Source organism: Tachysurus fulvidraco, chromosome 14 (genome assembly GCF_022655615.1).
Source record: "Tachysurus fulvidraco isolate hzauxx_2018 chromosome 14, HZAU_PFXX_2.0, whole genome shotgun sequence".
In the NCBI taxonomy this organism is placed as follows: domain Eukaryota; kingdom Metazoa; phylum Chordata; class Actinopteri; order Siluriformes; family Bagridae; genus Tachysurus; species Tachysurus fulvidraco.
This window is the reverse complement of record NC_062531.1, coordinates 6026922-6044120: the sequence shown is the minus strand read 5'-3', so window position 1 is coordinate 6044120 and position 17199 is coordinate 6026922. Positions and strand designations below refer to the sequence as shown.

General features: G+C 41.3%; 1 protein-coding gene across 2 annotated transcripts in view; it reads right to left on the bottom strand.

The window, feature by feature from the left end:
- dab2ipa (DAB2 interacting protein a) overlaps window positions 1–17199 on the bottom strand; it is a 119218-nt gene that overhangs the window by 80091 nt on the left and 21928 nt on the right. The window contains exon 1 of one of the 2 annotated variants that reach the window (XM_047799981.1): window positions 12113–12557. The exons of the other annotated variant lie outside the window; for it this stretch is intronic. Within the exon in view, the coding sequence (XP_047655937.1) occupies window positions 12113–12230 (118 nt within the window). The 5' untranslated portion in view covers window positions 12231–12557. Of the gene's footprint in view, window positions 1–12112; window positions 12558–17199 lie in introns of those variants that run through there. 2 annotated transcript variants of the gene reach the window in all.

Below are 17199 nucleotides of genomic sequence, written 5' to 3'. Positions count from 1 at the left end.
TAACTTCACAAACTTACTAACTTCGAGAGAAGTGAAAAAAGAGGTGTCTTTTATTGCATAAGCAATCGTTTTATTGACATTCTATAATCATTAATTTAAGAAAAAAAAATCAGGACGTCTTTTACATCTTATTAGTTTTTTTTTCTAGCATTTCTGAATGATAGTGTAAATCTTGCCTACATTATATTCCTAGTAATGTATTGCAGACTTTTTTCTGCCTCTCGAACTCACTGTCATCTTTCGCTGTCACATCCTACCAGTCATTAATATTCATAAAACAGACCATGAGTCTTAGTTAATATCTATTAGCCTGCTAATACAAGATACAACGTAAAAGATGATGTCAAATCTCTAAAAATCTACAGCTACACACTACAGTACAGAGAAATTGATGTTAAGTGAACAATTAGCTATCTTTAAGAACATGCTAAAGACTATGTGAAACTCATGACATCATCACCTGTGACTTTTAATATTAGAGTAGCCGACAGTTTAGAACAGTTGCACACGGTTTGGGATGCGGCCTATTTCAGGGTTGTTCTGTAAGGAGATTGGAGTTCAATCACAGTGAGTTCAATCACAGTGAGTTCAATCACAGAGGGAAGTCGTGGCCTAAAGGAGTCTGACTCCTAACCGTAAGGTTGTGGGTTTGAGTCTCGGGCCGGCCACGACTGAGGTGCCCTTGAGCAAGGCACCGAACCCCCCCAACTGCTCCCTGGGGGGTGGGAAGCATAAAATGGCTGCCCATTGCTCCGGGTGTGTGTGTGTGTGTGTTCACTTTGGATGAGTTAAACACAGAGAACAAATTCTGAGCACGGGTCACTAAACTTAGCCATATGTCATGTCACATATTATATTAAAATGATGGCTTAGTGTCTAGCTTAAGAAGCACTGCTGCCTTCCTGGTTGGTCCTGAGCTGAGTCTTTGGGCAGAGATTTGTACCTCTGTGTGTGGGTCTCCTTTTGCAATCTCTGGTTTCCTCCCACCCTCAAAGAACAACCCAGTAGGTGGATCAGCTACACAGCGATAAATGAAGTTTACACTGACTGAAAACGTCAGAAAAAGTCGATTTCCATTCCGCTCCAGTGTACTGGGTTAAAATGAATGAATGAATGAATGACTTTCTCACTTCGATATGGGATGCTGATTGTTGTTGCTTTCAGATGGTATAAAAACTTTTGTCGACATTGAAAAAAGTACAAATTTCACATTTGCTGATGTTCCAGCAACTTTTTTTTTTGCATTTAATCTAAAAATATCAAAGAAAACTAGGGGGACACAATGGCTTAGTGGTTAGCACGTTCGCCTCACACCTCCAGGGTTGGGGGTTCGATTCCCGCCTCCGCCTTGTGTGTGTGGAGTTTGCATGTTCTCCCCGTGCCTCGGGGGTTTCCTCCGGGTACTCCGGTTTCCTCCCCCGGTCCAAAGACATGCATGGTAGGTTGATTGGCATCTCTGGAAAATTGTCCGTAGTGTGTGAATGAGAGTTTGTGTGTGTGCCCTGCGATGGGTTGGCACTCCGTCCAGGATGTATCCTGCCTTGATGCCCGATGACGCCCGAGATAAGCACAGGCTCCCCGTGAAACGAGAAGTTCGGATAAGCGGTAGAAAATGAGTGAGAGAGAGAGATCAAAGAAAACAGCCATTATAGTCATTAAGAGCTATAGATTATTGTCAAAATGACATGCTCAGTCATGCTCCATCATGGTCGTCATTGTGAATGTGTGTTTCTTCCTGCATTACCAAAGTTCTTCCTCTCACTACATGAACAGATTGGAAAGCATGGGAGGAAGATGCCAAGCAACAACTCTTGTTTATCATCTTAATTAGCCCGGCTGGTATCGTAACATCTTAATCCATATGCTCAGTGTGGTGTCATGACCAGTGCGGTGCCCCGTGGGTCCGAATGCAATCAAATGATAACAAAACACTCCTTCGCACAAATATGACAGTACATAACAAGCAAGTAACACACGCAACGATTTCAATGATAACACATAGCGTTGGAACAAGCAGAAAGTGCTTTCATTCAATTTCATATTGCTCAACATGCAGAAGAGAAGTCCGGCATGTAAACACCGTGTCCAAGATTTCACAGGAATCTCACAGCGCTGCAGATGCTTACTACAAGCTTCCGTGTGATTAGCGTGACACCAATATTAGCATGCACGGCTGTAATTGGTTCCACCATTCTTTTGACATTAAGCCTCTCACTCGAGACAGATAAAGTTCTGTGCAAATGCAAATCGTTAAAGGGCAATTAGAAGCTGCATAAGGCCATCGAGCACTTGTGAGTTTCCTCGTGTAATGAGCAGCGACAACAGAGAATTACTGCCTTTTTTATAAGGTAAAGTGTTTCTTCTCAGCTTCTCCTCACCAGCCAGAACTCCTGATCGTTAAGATCCTGTTTAGCTAAAGCGCTCATGCTAACAACACGAGGAAAGATGAATCTCTGTTAAAAGATCATTTGGACTGCTTTGGAGAAGTAAACTGCAGTACAGACTAAACGAGTCCACATGAGGCCCAATAATTAAATTATAATAGTTTTAGCCTCGGGGGGCACGGTGGCTTAGTGGTTAGCACGTTCGCCTCACGCCTCCAGGGTTGGGGGTTCGATTCCCGCCTCCGTCTTGTGTGTGTGGAGTTTGCATGTTCTCCCCGTGCCTCGGGGGTTTCCTCCGGGTACTCTGGTTTCCTCCCCCGGTCCAAAGACATGCATGGTAGGTTGATTGGCATCTCTGGAAAATTGTCCGTAGTGTGTGATTGCGTAAGTGAATGAGAGTGTGTGTGTGTGCCCTGCGATGGGTTGGCACTTCGTCCAGGGTGTATCCTGCCTCCTCCCCGTGACCCGAGGTAGTTCGGATAAGCAGTAGAGAATGAATGAATGAATGTTTTAGCCTCAATGTTTAAGCCAAATGGTGCAAGGGTTGAAGACCAACTTTCAAAAGGTTGAAATCTCACATCAAAACAACTGGTGTTTCTCCTTATTTCATGCCAACCAAGATGGCGGCACGGCAGTAGCACGCATCAGCCGCTCCAGATACAAAATGGTGCTATTTACATGTTTTAGTTGACTTCTAAGTCCTTAGATCTGTGTTGTTTTTATGTAGCTTCATGTCATTTGTCATGTACTGCGTCAGCTATATATGGTTAAAATGTCTCAGTTTAAGCTGCTGGCTATTCCAAGAAAAGCTTTTCGAACCAGAATAACCAGAAAATGTCTTTTTAGTTTTTTACTAGCAATAAATTGCCTTTGCTTTCTATTGTTTGTGTTGTTTTCATTTCCAGGTAGAGACAAAACACGTTGCCTCGCAGAACATTTCTCAGTAGCACAACGCAATCACAGCATGCGAGAACATGGATGGAATAATACCACACGCAGGTTAATCACGCCAGGCTCAGGCATCCTCACGAGCCATCCATCAGAGAACAGCAGCACAAACGCCTGCTGCTAGAACCCCATTAATCTCCTCTGATCAAGACACATGACCCAGGAGAAGCAGCAGAGAGACATATAGAGGAAGTGTGCAGAGGACACGCTGGATCTGAGCGAGGGTCACGTCATTCAGAGAAATTGCAGCGGGAAAATGTCACGTTGCTCTTATTTGGCTGGCCAACAAGGCCAAATTCACACTTGGCTCATTTTGTACTTAATCTAAATGCACATGGCTTTTTTTTAAGTCCACCGCCATCTCTTTTTTCAGTTTATGTAGGATTTTATGGATTTCAATTATGGGCTCTATAGTAATAATGTACCCAGTGATGTGTTTAGCAGATGTTCATTTTCTAGCAGAAGTCTAATAATAAAATGCTGTCATTTTATTTTACAAACAAAAATGTCTTGATTATGTTATGGAATTGTGGGCTGAATATGAAAAGATCCAGAGATCTGAAGTTTCACCCGTTCAGGTCTGAGCTAAAGCAGGAATAGCTACGTTTATCCATTTGGAGGTGAGGTTACGGATCTGCTAGCCATGTTGTCAAGCATCAGGACGTCAGACTGTCCAGCAAACCGGAGACGTGACGCAAAGCCCCGCAGTCAGCAACACTGACACTCAAAACGCAGCAATTATGAAGCCGAAGTCAAACGCAGGGACAGCGGAAAGGAAAGAGAAGAACAGATGGATGCTGCAGTGATGTGAGTACAGCTCAGTGAGAGCAGCACATTGTTTTGAAGGATGGTGCTTAAGTAGGAGTAACGGCGCGTTGTGGACAGGCACAGCTGCTGCAGCGTACGGCTGATACAGAAGGCATATAAACACGTCTTGAGAGAGTCATTGCGGCAAAGATGGCGAGATTTTCTTTTTCAGAATATTTCATACCCAAGACCTCTTTGCTAATCAGTATTTTTAAAACATATATAAATATTCATTCTACGTTCACACAAGTCGCCAGTCGTTGTAATATAAAAGCCGCCAGCAGGCAGTGCTACTACTGGTTGCCATAGTAATATCATTGGGTGGTGCAACTAGTATTTTACTTAACAACCAATCAGTATTCATTCATTCATTCATTCATTTTCTACCACTTTATCCGAACTTCTCGGGTCACGGGGAGCCTGAGCCTATCTCAGGCGTCATCGGGCATCAAGGCAGGATACACCCTGGACGGAGTGCCAACCCATCGCAGGGCACACACACACACTCTCATTCACTCACACACTCACACACTATGGACAATTTTCCAGAGATGCCAATCAAATTACCATGCATGTCTTTGGACCGTAGGAGGAAATTGGAGTACACGGAGGAAACCCCCGAGGCACGGGGAGAACATGCAAACTCCACACACACAAGGCGGAGGCAGGAATCGAACCCCCAACCCTGGAGATGTGAGGCAAACGTGCCAACCACTAAGCCACCATGCCCCCAATCAGTTTTATTGCCGCTAATATGTAACATTCTGGAGGGAGATTTGGCAATGAGACTTTAACAATGTGTATATCATTGTTTTTAGTCAGGAAGTCGCTTAGTTATATAAGAAAAAAAATAAACAAATCAATCTGACCAATCAGCATTGAGAATACAGTTGATTCTGGTCGAACAGGTAATGTTCTTTATAAAAGGTACGCGATAACGGCAGCAATAACTGCTCCATTCAGTGATCTGAAAAGCCCTTTAGCAGTGCCTGGAAAAAGTTACAAGAACTTTATATGGTACAGTATCGTTAGGCAAGCCATTTTACAAACAAACAAGCGTAGTGAGAATAAGCTCCCTGCAGCTGGAATTAGGAATACAGCAGAGAGAGCAGATGGAGAACACAGCATTGAAAAGTCAATTACTCCTGCTGGATCTGCCCTCTTTTCTCGCTCCATCACATGCAGCACAAATCACACACTGCACCGCATCTACGCAATATCAGAGAAAATTCCTCGTTCTCTCGCTAAGTTTTACGCCTCATTTTACTACCGTATATTAGAGGTCTCGGGGATCCGAAAACCCGAGGTCTGACCCGAGACCCGAGCGGGTTCGGGTCTAAAAGTTTCACGTGTGCCTCAGACAAGGGTCAGGTATAATAATAGCGACATCGGGTCTCGGGTAATTTAAAATGAATGTGTTTTTACCGAACGGACCCGAGAAGACACAAACTACTGTATCTCGTGTGTGTGCATCGACTCGAGTCCTTTTCCAACCTCTCCTCTGTTTGCCAAGACCGCTTGCGACGTGTGGCTGGCGACGTGTGGCTGGCGGTAAGCTCATTCTTGTTGAAACAGACCTGTCAATCAATTTTGATTCCACGCTGTAGCGGTTACTTTAGTGTAGAGTTATGCAACATTCAGGTCCAGTCGGGTTAAGAAAAATGGCGTCGAGTCGGGTCGGACTCGGGTCGGACTCGGGTCGGACTCGGGTCTAATTTTTTCGGGTTTGTCTCGGGTCGGGTCTTTCTTAAAAAAAAAATGATGCACGTCAGGTTTGGGTAAAATGTGCTTCGGGTCACTTGGGGTCGGGTACATTTCTTTAGACCCGAGAAGACCTCTAGCGTATACACACACATGCTTTTCACACATCTCCAAACTTCTTCATCAGGTCTGAACTTCCAGCGTGAGTCTGCCATGATGTGTCGAGATGGGGGTTCTTTGGTGGGTCGTCAATTTCTCTTTACATTTGAAATTCTAAGGATTGAACTGTAATAAATCTTTGAGATGTGCGGACAATGTGGTCTGTGCTATTAGTGTGAGAGCGCAGAGTCGATTGAAAAAGAGGAGAAATTGCACTAAAGTGGATTTCATCGTGTTATTTATTCCCATTTTGGAAAGAATGTGGGGTAATTTTATAACATTAGTTTGGCTTTCAGCAAGAGTATGTGACAAGTGATCAAAAAGATAGATAGATAGATAGATAGATAGATAGATAGATAGATAGATAGATAGATAGATAGATAGATAGATAGATAGATAGATAGATAGATAGAAGGGAGAGGGGTAGAGAGAGAAATAGATAGATAGAAAGATAGATAGATAGATAGATAGATAGATAGATAGATAGATAGATAGATAGATAGATAGATAGATAGATAGAAGGGAGAGGGGTAGAGAGAGAAATAGATAGATAGATAGATAGATAGATAGATAGATAGATAGATAGATAGATAGATAGATAGATAGATAGATAGATAGATAGATAGATAGATAGATATTTTTATAGGTTTATACTCCTTTTATCACTTGGGTTCCAGCAGCTATAAAAATTGTTCCTTCACAAACCTTTTGTAGTTTTTTCTGTCTTAGAGTTAATTAGAGAAATAAAAACGCAGCTTGTCTTGTTACCAAGCAACCGGAAAGTCCTCCGAAGACTCCTATGTTGGAAAACTTTGGAAAATCTCCAGCTTTAACTCTGACTGTTACAATGCGCTCGATGACCAGGGACTCCTTCAAAAAAATGCTTATTTTTCCCTATTAAAATGATGTTTTAAGCAGGTGAATTTTATTAGCATTTGATTTATTTAACCATGCCTGAAGTTAAAAATGTACTAATTAAACATTATTTAATGGTTCAATACTCAATATGAATCACAAAGCATCACGTTTCAGCTCAGCTTGTGAAGTAAACTCCATGTCTCAGACCAGTCATGTTGGATATATTAGAGTAGAGCAGAGTCCAGCAGGCTAACAGGCTAATATAGCTGACTAATTAAAGTTTGGTAGTTCTGGTACATTTACAAACTAGCATTTCTACAATCTAGCAAGAGATTGTGTTAATTAACCTGAACTTAATGAAGAACAAATCTTTTAAATCGCTCTAGTATATTGTTACAGGTTTCGAAACTACATATCAAGACTCGTGTACCTGTACTTGGTCTTTATTTTTTAGCTAAAAACACAAGCAAAGCTAGCTGTGCTATGCTAGTTAAGTTATGCTATTCATCCTGTATGAGGCTATTTAGGATACCAGACAGTGACATACCGTGTTTTGCCTTTATATTCATAGACTCTTGAAATGTGTTGCCTCTTTATAAATTTCATTCATTCATTCATTTCCTACCGCTTATCCGAACTACCTCGGGTCACGGGGAGCCTGTGCTTATCTCAGGCATCATCGGGCATCAAGGCAGGATACACCCTGGACGGAGTGCCAACCCATCACAGGGCACACACACACACACACACTCTTATTCACTCACACACTCACACACTACGGACAATTTTCCAGATATGCCAATCAACCTACCATGCATGTCTTTGGACCAGGGCAGGAAACCGGAGTACCCGGAGGAAACCCCCGAGGCACAGGGAGAACATGCAAACTCTACACACACAAGGCGGAGGGAATCGAACCCCCAACCCTGGAGGTGTGATGCGAACGTGCTAACCACTAAGCCACCGTGTCCCCCCGTTCTTTATAAATTTATAAGCTTAAAAGTTTTTTTGCATTTTCTGGCCTTTTTAGTACTTTTTAGGCTAATTTGAAAAAGTTTAGTATTTTCTGGCCTTTAAATAAAAATAAATAGCAGTGTATTTAACATTTGTATAATATGATTAGATAAAATGAATGGACACTTGAAATGACAGCAAAGGTGTGATTTTTTCATTTGCTCACTATTATACAGTGTTAAACCGTTCCCTTATATTTTATGACTCAGACAGAATGGCTGAAAAAAGCTCTAATCACTGGAGCTGTTGAAGAACGTGTATCCCCAGAGGCGTTGAGACGGGAAAGCCACACACATAGGAGATGTGAGCAGCAGTCTCTCAACAGAAGAGACCACAGTCTACTGAGAGACCAGAGAGATACTCAAAGAATGAAAACGCAGAAGGAGGATGAGCAACAAAAAACAAGATGGTCTCTGGGGACGTGTGTGAATTAATTAATAGATCGAATCCACAAGTTTACAAACAAATACATCAATTCTTATGGTGTGGCTACTTCAAATACTACCAACATCAAAACCAAGGTATGTTATATGAAAATTAATAATGTTGTGAGAACATCATGGGGGGACACGGTGGCTTAGTGGTTAGCATGTTCGCATCACACCTCCAGGGTTGGGGTTCGATTCCCGCCTCCGCCTTGTGTGTGTGGAGTTTGCATGTTCTCCCCGTGCCTCGGGGGTTTCCTCCGGGTACTCCGCTTTCCTCCCCCGGTCCAAAGACATGCATGGTAGGTTGATTGGCATCTCTGGAAAATTGTCCGTAGTGTGTGAGTGTGTGAGTGAATGAGTGTGTGTGTGTTGCCCTGCGATGGGTTGGCACTCCGTCCAGGGTGTATCCTGCCTTGATGCCCGATGACGCCTGAGATAGGCACAGGCTCCCCGTGACCCGAGGTAGTTCGGATAAGCAGTAGAAAATGAGTGAGTGATGAGTGAGTGAGAATCATAGTGAATATGTGCTCACTGTAGCCTCAGATTCCTGTTGCAGGTTCCTGGTCTGCTTGTAGGATAGAAACCGTAGCTCATCTGCATCAAGCTTTGACATATTGCACATTCTGACATGCTTTTCTGCTCACCACGGTTGTAAAGAGTAGCTCCAAGGCATTTCTGCTGGGTGTTAAACTCTAAAAGCCTGTTGTGTGTGAAAATCTGGAGATCAGGGTTCGCAGTTTCTCTTTGAAAATTCACCTAAGGTGACATGAACATTATATTTATGCTACCACACAAGCATGGCTCCAGCATGTTTACTGTATTACATTACAAGATTTTCAATGGTCTCATTGCTGTAAATTACAAATTTTTTTAAATACAGCTGTTGCAAAAAGTTAAGTATTTATAGACATTAAATTACAAAATTGAAATGATGGATTTATTAAATTGTGGACACACCTCATGAAAAAAAACACCCATGTCACATCGATGTCTGTGTTAAAAAAAAAAAAAAAAACATTCTGTACTGTTAATTACACTTTTACGTAGCGCTGGTGCAAACTACCGAACCGACGAGCTCATAGGAAAATTCTCACACTGTTCTAACATCACCGCAACCCAACATCACAGGAACCCTTCAGAAACCGAGTGTATACTACATCTGCTTTCACCCTGAAGGGGCAAATCCACCACATCTGGCATCCTATTAGGAAAATCCTTTCCTGCTGATTATAAGGTAGGCTTTATGAGAAAGGTAGGGCCAAAAGAAATTCCTGCTAACTGTTAGGGCTTTGTGGTTTCATTTACAAGGCAACACAACGAGCCAAAGTGTGATGACACAGATTAGAGCTGGGAATAAATCCCTTTCAGAGATTATAACCTTGTCCGGGAAAGTACACAAGGATCACCAGGTCTTATTCACACATTGTTACAGTACTGTATATCGTTTTATAGGTATGGTATGGGTAGAAGATCTGGATTCTTCCACTGTGAAGTCAAGTCAAGAGTCAAGAAGCTTTTATTGTCATTACAACCATATATAGCTGTTGCAGTACAAAGCAAAATGAGACAACGTTTCTCCAGGATCATGGTGCTACATAAAACATAAGACGGGGCTAAGGACTTGTAAGTAGTCTTAGCCACATAAAGTGCAACTGTGCAACCTGGTGCAAACAGTGCAGGACAAAAGACAGTGTAGACAAAAAGTTACAAGACAAAAAATACAACACACAAAAGACAATAAACAGTAACAGAAACAGCGCCGACCGACCAGAGTAAATACTGTATGTGAATACTGATGTTCAGGCGATATTTCATGCAGTAACATTAGAATGAACACAGTTTCTTAGCAGCAGGTCCTTGGGATAATATATAGAATTGTGCAAAAAACAGTAAATGACTGAAATATTCTATAGTATGTGCAAAATGGCTGAGATTTTGTACAATATGAGCAAAAATTCTACAATATCTCAGCCATTGATGATCTAACAAAGTATCTCGTAAACTGGAATGAATGGTGCTACGGAGAAACGACTCAGCACTCTTGAAGTAAAAATGGCATGTAATCACCTTGCCGAACAACCAGATGGCTGTAAACATTCCTAGACAGCTAACTACTACTGCTATGGGCCTGAAAACACAATCCACAGATGTAGAACTGGCATTTCCTCAAGCTCAGCTACATCACTCCAGTTCATTCATGTAGTTATTTTTGTTTTTACTTGCATTTATTAAAACAATTTTATCTGCCTCTACAGTATATATCAAAATATATAGCAAACTAGTAGCCTAATTTAAACCAGGAAATAGCTAATGATATGTAAGATATGTAAGCCACATTCGGATATTAACAAACCGTGTCATTATTTGATCTTTATAGATGACCACTTCTTTATTTTACAGGGCTGAGGGATGAAAGACTGAACCAGATCACATGTAAACTTTTCCGGGCAAGCAGATTCTACTCGTATCTGTAACTATTTGTGACTAGATTGTAACTATCAAGAATACATTATCTGTTCGATCCTAATAATTTCTGACACATCCTTGATTGACCTCTTCTGGCAGATGTTCTTACAGATGTGCTTTATAATGTCAAAATCATATTTGCATGCTAGTACATACAGTACAGAGGGTCTAAGAATGCTACCAAGCTAGCAACCCTATCCGAAAGTTGTTAGTATGAGATAATACAGCAAAGTACAAATCTTTTTTTTTTATTTGAAGACATCCAGTAGTTGTTCAGTTTGTTTTCATTACTTTGATGCCAGTAAAGATACACAACTTCTATGTATCTCTATGGTACATGGATTGTCTATGGGTTCGTGAATGGTTCATTGTGGAATCTGCGCAGATTAGGAAATCTTCTGTGGCAGGGTTCTACCAAAAACCTTAAAAGTTTGACCATATAATCTGTAAATCCTCCAACCAATCATACCATAAACCAAAACCTGTGAGTCTGTGAACCTTGTATCATCTAAGCCATGGAGTCAATCTTCAGGTTCGAGAATAAATCAAGATCGTTTTTTGAAAATTAAGTATGAATAAAATTGGACAAGGTCCAAGCAGATACCAATTAATATGTGAATGTGAGACCTAGTTGGTTCTGAATACCCAAAAGAAAAACTTGTTGTGAACTGAATGGGATTTATGATATCTTAGCATTGGTACTCCAACATCGCTAAATTCTAGAAATACCTAAGAACTTCGTGTTGAAGAAATACTCTTGATAAAGATAAAAAGTCCATCGGCTTTATAATAATCAAACTAGTTTAAGTTAGGGTTTAGAAATAAAAGCTTCTAGAAAAATAAAATAAAAAATAAAAATCAAGTCATACAAGTCAAGAACATTTCAAATAAAAAATATCTCTGAATAAGACTCAGGAAGCAGTTCCTCCATGCTACAAAACTCACAAGGAGTTTTTCATGTGGAAATGAACATGGATTGGTACCAACAGGGAACATGATGGTACCAACAGACCTATTAACCGAGATCCAGAACTAAAGGAACAACCAACCAAACACTGACCACTGACATTCAACTGAGAGAGAATTCGGACCCATGTGGACCGATCTGGACCCATCATACATACTCCATCTTTATAAAAAAAAAAAATAAAGCTGCTCTTCTGACAATATAGTCCATGCTGGATTAAATATATATTGTATATTAATTTATTTCTAGTGCTTTCCAAAGTTCCAGAAGTAAACTGAACAGATACAGTACACTTTGTGATGCTATGCTGTATTGTTCTTCCTGTGCATGTATATTAGCGCACAGTAGGAGCAGGAAGGACAACGGTAAGTGTTATTTACCCTTGTTGGCTGCTCTGCTCCGGCTACGTGAGCGGCCCTGCCTCCAGTGCCTGGTGCGAGCCAGCAGACCGTAATAGTGACACCTCCTCCCCAGTGCTCTCCTCACCAACGCAGACATGGCTTTCACAATCTCACACACTTTCACCCTCTTACTGTACAACCGGAGCAGCCTGGTCTCCAGTTCTCCCCTCTCCAGTCTTTTACTTGTTCTTGTTGCACTTCACCTCAGCTCTCCTGCAAGTCAGAACTGCTCCTGAATCACAGAGAGAGGATCTCACCAGGGAGAGACTGTAAGGAAGACGAGAGGAACGCTTACTCCTCCCCCTGCAAGCAGAGGCCCGAGGGAGAGGTATTTGGTGCACTCCTGACAAATCCAGGAAGATCATAAATCACTCAGTGAACCTGTGTGTATCACAGAGTCGTACACTTTTACACACACACAAACTAGCCAACATATGATCGGTAACAAGCCGAAGTCATTCCCAAGTCAAGGTTCCCAATATGTCCAATCCAAGCATTCGCTTATCTCTTCCTCTTCCCTTTCAAGGACATTGTGCAAGGTCAGTAAAAACACTCTCTGGCAAATACAATAGGGCTGAAAATACAGAAATATTAAGCACTCGGCTAGTAAAGAAAAGTCCCTCCGGGTGAGGAGTCAGTGTCTACAATTCATTTCTCTTTATACGCGATCACTACTTTTGATGAGAGTAAGCGAAAGTTAGAACACTGGATAACATTTTATATTTTTTATTGATTTTAAATGAGTCTGGTTCCTCTTAAGGTTTCTTCCTTTACCATCTAAGGGAGTTTTTCCTTGCCTCTGCTGCCCGAGTCACCTCAGACTTACTCATTGGAGATAAATATATACAGATTGTGAACTAGATCTATCTAATATTAATCGTGAATTTTGTATTCTATTAATCTTTATATTATTCTTTATATTAACCTTTTGTTCTATGTTTATGTTCTGTAAAGCTGCTTTGAGACAATGTCAATTGTAAAAAAGCGCTATACAAATAAAGAATTGAATTGAAACTAGATTTGTAAAGTTCGTCATGACAAACTTTGATGTTGGCTTTGACGGTGCAAGTATTCGCAAAGGCCGGTGCTTTTTGGAGGCGAGTGGACATAAAGGTCAGTGTTACTTTTAGAAGCAAGTAGACAGAAAGCTAGGGTGCCAAAACATTTGGAGGTACTGTAAGAGGAGATGAGCATGTGATGTCATCCGAATACTCTTCAGGAAGTTCTCCTCATTGTGCTGAATTTTTTTATATGTCACAATTCCATGTTGTGCTAATTTTTAATTTTCACGTGACATCACAACGGGAGTCTATGGGAAAAAAGGCCAATCGGATCGCTTAGAAAAGTAATAGCAACAAACATCATACCGGGGTCTACAACATCAGAATTTGGTGCATGTGGCTCGAAAGCCCTAGTTGGAGTTACTACATATTCACAATGTCACGGCATAGTCGGTTTTGTGTTTACAGAGAATTGGTCCTAATTGGTGTATTTCATTAAAAATACCGCACCCTACGAAATACTTTACCTTCGTATTCATTTACTCAATCTATTAGTCCTTAGTATCCTGATCGATTCAAGCCTCAGAACCGTCAAGCTGGCATCGTTGGGCCCTTGAGCAAGGCCCTTAAAACCCTTTCTGCTCCAGGGGTGGTACAATAAGAGATTTTTACTATGATGTACGGTAAACAAACTAGTGTATTTCTAAAATTGCAGCTAGACTGAAGTAACACAAATGATCAAAAGATTCTGCTTGCAGGTTTGTGCACAGATTATTTGCTATATACGATCGTTGTTAACGATCTTATCGACTGTAAACGGGAAAGATATCAGATCCGCACTTATAACTGCACAATTTTAGCATCTGCTTGCTTTATCGAGCCAATTCATTAACATTAATTAGTGTGTAGCCTGTTTAAATCACCAGCCTGCTCACGGTGAGCTCGGTGCGAGCAGGGATGTGCATGCTGTAATGCTGTGGTATGGTGGTATGTTCGACTGAAGAACACACAGACTGAATTCTCAAGGTTTTTTTTTTTTTTTTAACCGTGCTGTGAAATGACATCTGAACTCAGGCCCTAAAGGCATCTGTGCATTGTGTTTTACAGACGCATGCGAGTATACACACATTTACTAATGACACAGGAATGTTTCACTTAGCTCACACACACACAAACACACACACACACTACTCTGAGAATGACTGCTGTACACGCTGAAGGACAAGTGACGAGTCAGAAACAGCTTGTCACAAGGCAGATAAAAGCAAGAGCAAGCTGTTCAAAAACGGACGATAATCCTAATGCAGATTTGCATAACATCCGTAATGCTGAAGGATAACGCAAATTCCGATGTAAAAGGGAAAACATGTATTTTAGGTAGCTTGCGATGAGCAATTTTAATAACAAGAAGAACATTTTCTGCTAATTAAATAAGCAAGCGAGTAAACTTTAACCATTAGAATAATTAGGAGGAATTGGAACGTATTTAGAGATACTAAGAAAAGCATGATGCAAAAAAGCAATTAAAAAAAAGCGATATTACTTCTCCGAATAATACGACCTCGTGTAGTGTCTATTTTTTTTTTTCCTGACTATGTTACTGAAGGGTAATTGGGAAGTGTTGCAGCCCACATGGTCCCCGATTCAATCCTGACCTCGGCTAACCGTCTGTGTGTTTTCCTCGTGTCCACATGGATTTCCTCTAGGGTCTCTTCTATCCTCTCACCTCCCAAGAATATACGAGTTACTACTAAATTGCTTGTGGTGAACTGACATACTGTACCATCATGAAAGTCTTGAGTGTTCCCAGATTTAGCTCAGTTCCACCACGAACCCTGACCATGAAAATGCGGTTAATGAAGAAACTTGGAGTGAGCATTATGACAAACCTGCAACAAACCTGCTAATTATGACATCTACTGTAGCACTCTTTATATAGCAAACGAGGTTTATGTGTATAATTATTTTTCCTCAAGCCTTCTTCAGATAGTTCCTCAAGAGTTCCTCAGCCAATTCCTTAATAGTTCCTCAGACAGTTCCTCAATGTTTCTGCAGCTAGTTCCTCAAGGGTTACGCAGCTTGTACCTCAAGAGTTCCTCAGACAGTTCCTCAAGAGTTCCTCAAGGTTTCTGCAGCTTGTTCCTCAAGGGTTACGCAGCTTGTACCTCAAGAGTTCCTCAGACAGTTCCTCAAGAGTTCCTCAAGGTTTCTGCAGCTTGTTCCTCAAGGTTTACGCAGCTTGTTTCTTAAGAGTTCCTCAGACAGTTCCTTAAGGGTTATGCAGCTTGTTCCTCAAGGGTTACGCAGCTTGTTCCTCAATGGTTACGCAGCAGCTTGTTCCTTAAGGGTTACGCAGCTTGTTCCTCAAGAGTTCCTCAGACAGTTCCTCAAGGTTTCTGCAGCTTGTTCCTCAAGGGTTACGCAGCTTGTTCCTCAAGGGTTACGCAGCTTGTACCTCAAGAGTTCCTCAGACAGTTCCTCAAGGTTTCTGCAGCTTGTTCCTCAAGGGTTACGCAGCTTGTACCTTAAGAGTTCCTCAGACAGTTCCTTAAGAGTTATGCAGCTTGATCCTCAAGGGTTACGCAGCTTGCTCCTCAAGGGTTATGCAGCTTGTTCCTCAGACAGTTCCTCACGGGTTCTGCAGCTAATTCCTCAAGGGTTCCTTAGATAAAGTTAATGTTGGTTACTTAAAGTGTCCTACTTGAAACCCTCTTTAAAGGGACATTTTTTCCCAGAGAAACAAATTGCAGAACTGATAAGCATGATAAATGGAAGCCAGTAATCTAAATGCAAGGTCATACACAATGACCACCACATACCTGCATGTCTCAAATCAGAAAAGGATTACACAGAGACAAAACAGCTAGGATTGCTGCAAGTTCAATCTTGCAAACATACAACACGTGGCATAACAAGCAACATGCTGCTGCCCAAGAGCATAGCAGAATTTTTTCTTCTACCTCTGCAAGAACAGACAAGATCAACAAACCCCACTGTTCTGAAACTGGAGCGAGACTTATCTAGCACAACAGCTCTGATTTCCCTGCTGAGAAATATCGTATCATGGTAACATTTAAAGTATTCCATTCGTTTCTACTGGCTAGTTACTGTGTCCTTTCATCGCTGTACAGCATTAATATCACACCGTACTTACATTTCTTACACTTATACCACTAAGCATTTGAGGGTTAAGGTCTTTGTTTAAAAGCCCAGCAGTTAAAGCTTAGTAGTTCTTGTTGGGATTTGAACTCACAACTATCTGAATGCATCCACAACATGATTTTATACAAGTGTCCTACAGAATTCTAACGGGGACTTCGTGATAGTTTCTTATTGGAGCCACAATGATTGGTTAGAAGGTGTTGTGTACAAGATCTACAACAGCGGATCATACCCTTGTGCTGGCTGTAATTTAAAGGGAAATCATCGTCTTGGGTGTTATAAGAAGAATAAAAGACTTCTAGACATAATCAACTTCAGGTAATCAGCATCAATCCACCAGGTCATGATTATTCTTCTGTAACCCATACAAGTGTATTTTTTATTCCTTACCAGAGACCCTTCTGTGATATTCTGTGTAATGTTGCTCTATTTAGCACAGTGTAGAAGGAAAGAAGAAATCACACGCTGATGAAATCTTATTAGATTTCATAAGACACCATAATAATTATTTTTCCCACAGACGGGTTCTCGGATGCTACAGTGTTATAACGGATCGGTGATGCATTCAGCCAGCAAGCAGAAGGGATCTTTTAAGGAATACTAACTCACTCGTTACTAACTCACTGCTCAGCTGCTAGGATTTTACACCCGAGTCAGTTTACTTGAAGCTAGACAGAGTGCAAAGATTACAGGGAATAATTAGACAGCCTAAATACAGTGTGTGTGAGAGAGAGAGAGAGAGAGAGAGAGAGAGAGAGAGAGAGAGAGAGAGAGAGAGAGAGAGAGAGAGAGAGAGAGAGACATGGGAACTGATGAATGGAGGCTGTGAGGCTGTGTTACTGAAGTAACACTCAGGTGGCAGTAGATTTTCTGGGAGAAAAAGCATGGCAGTGAGGCATTCTG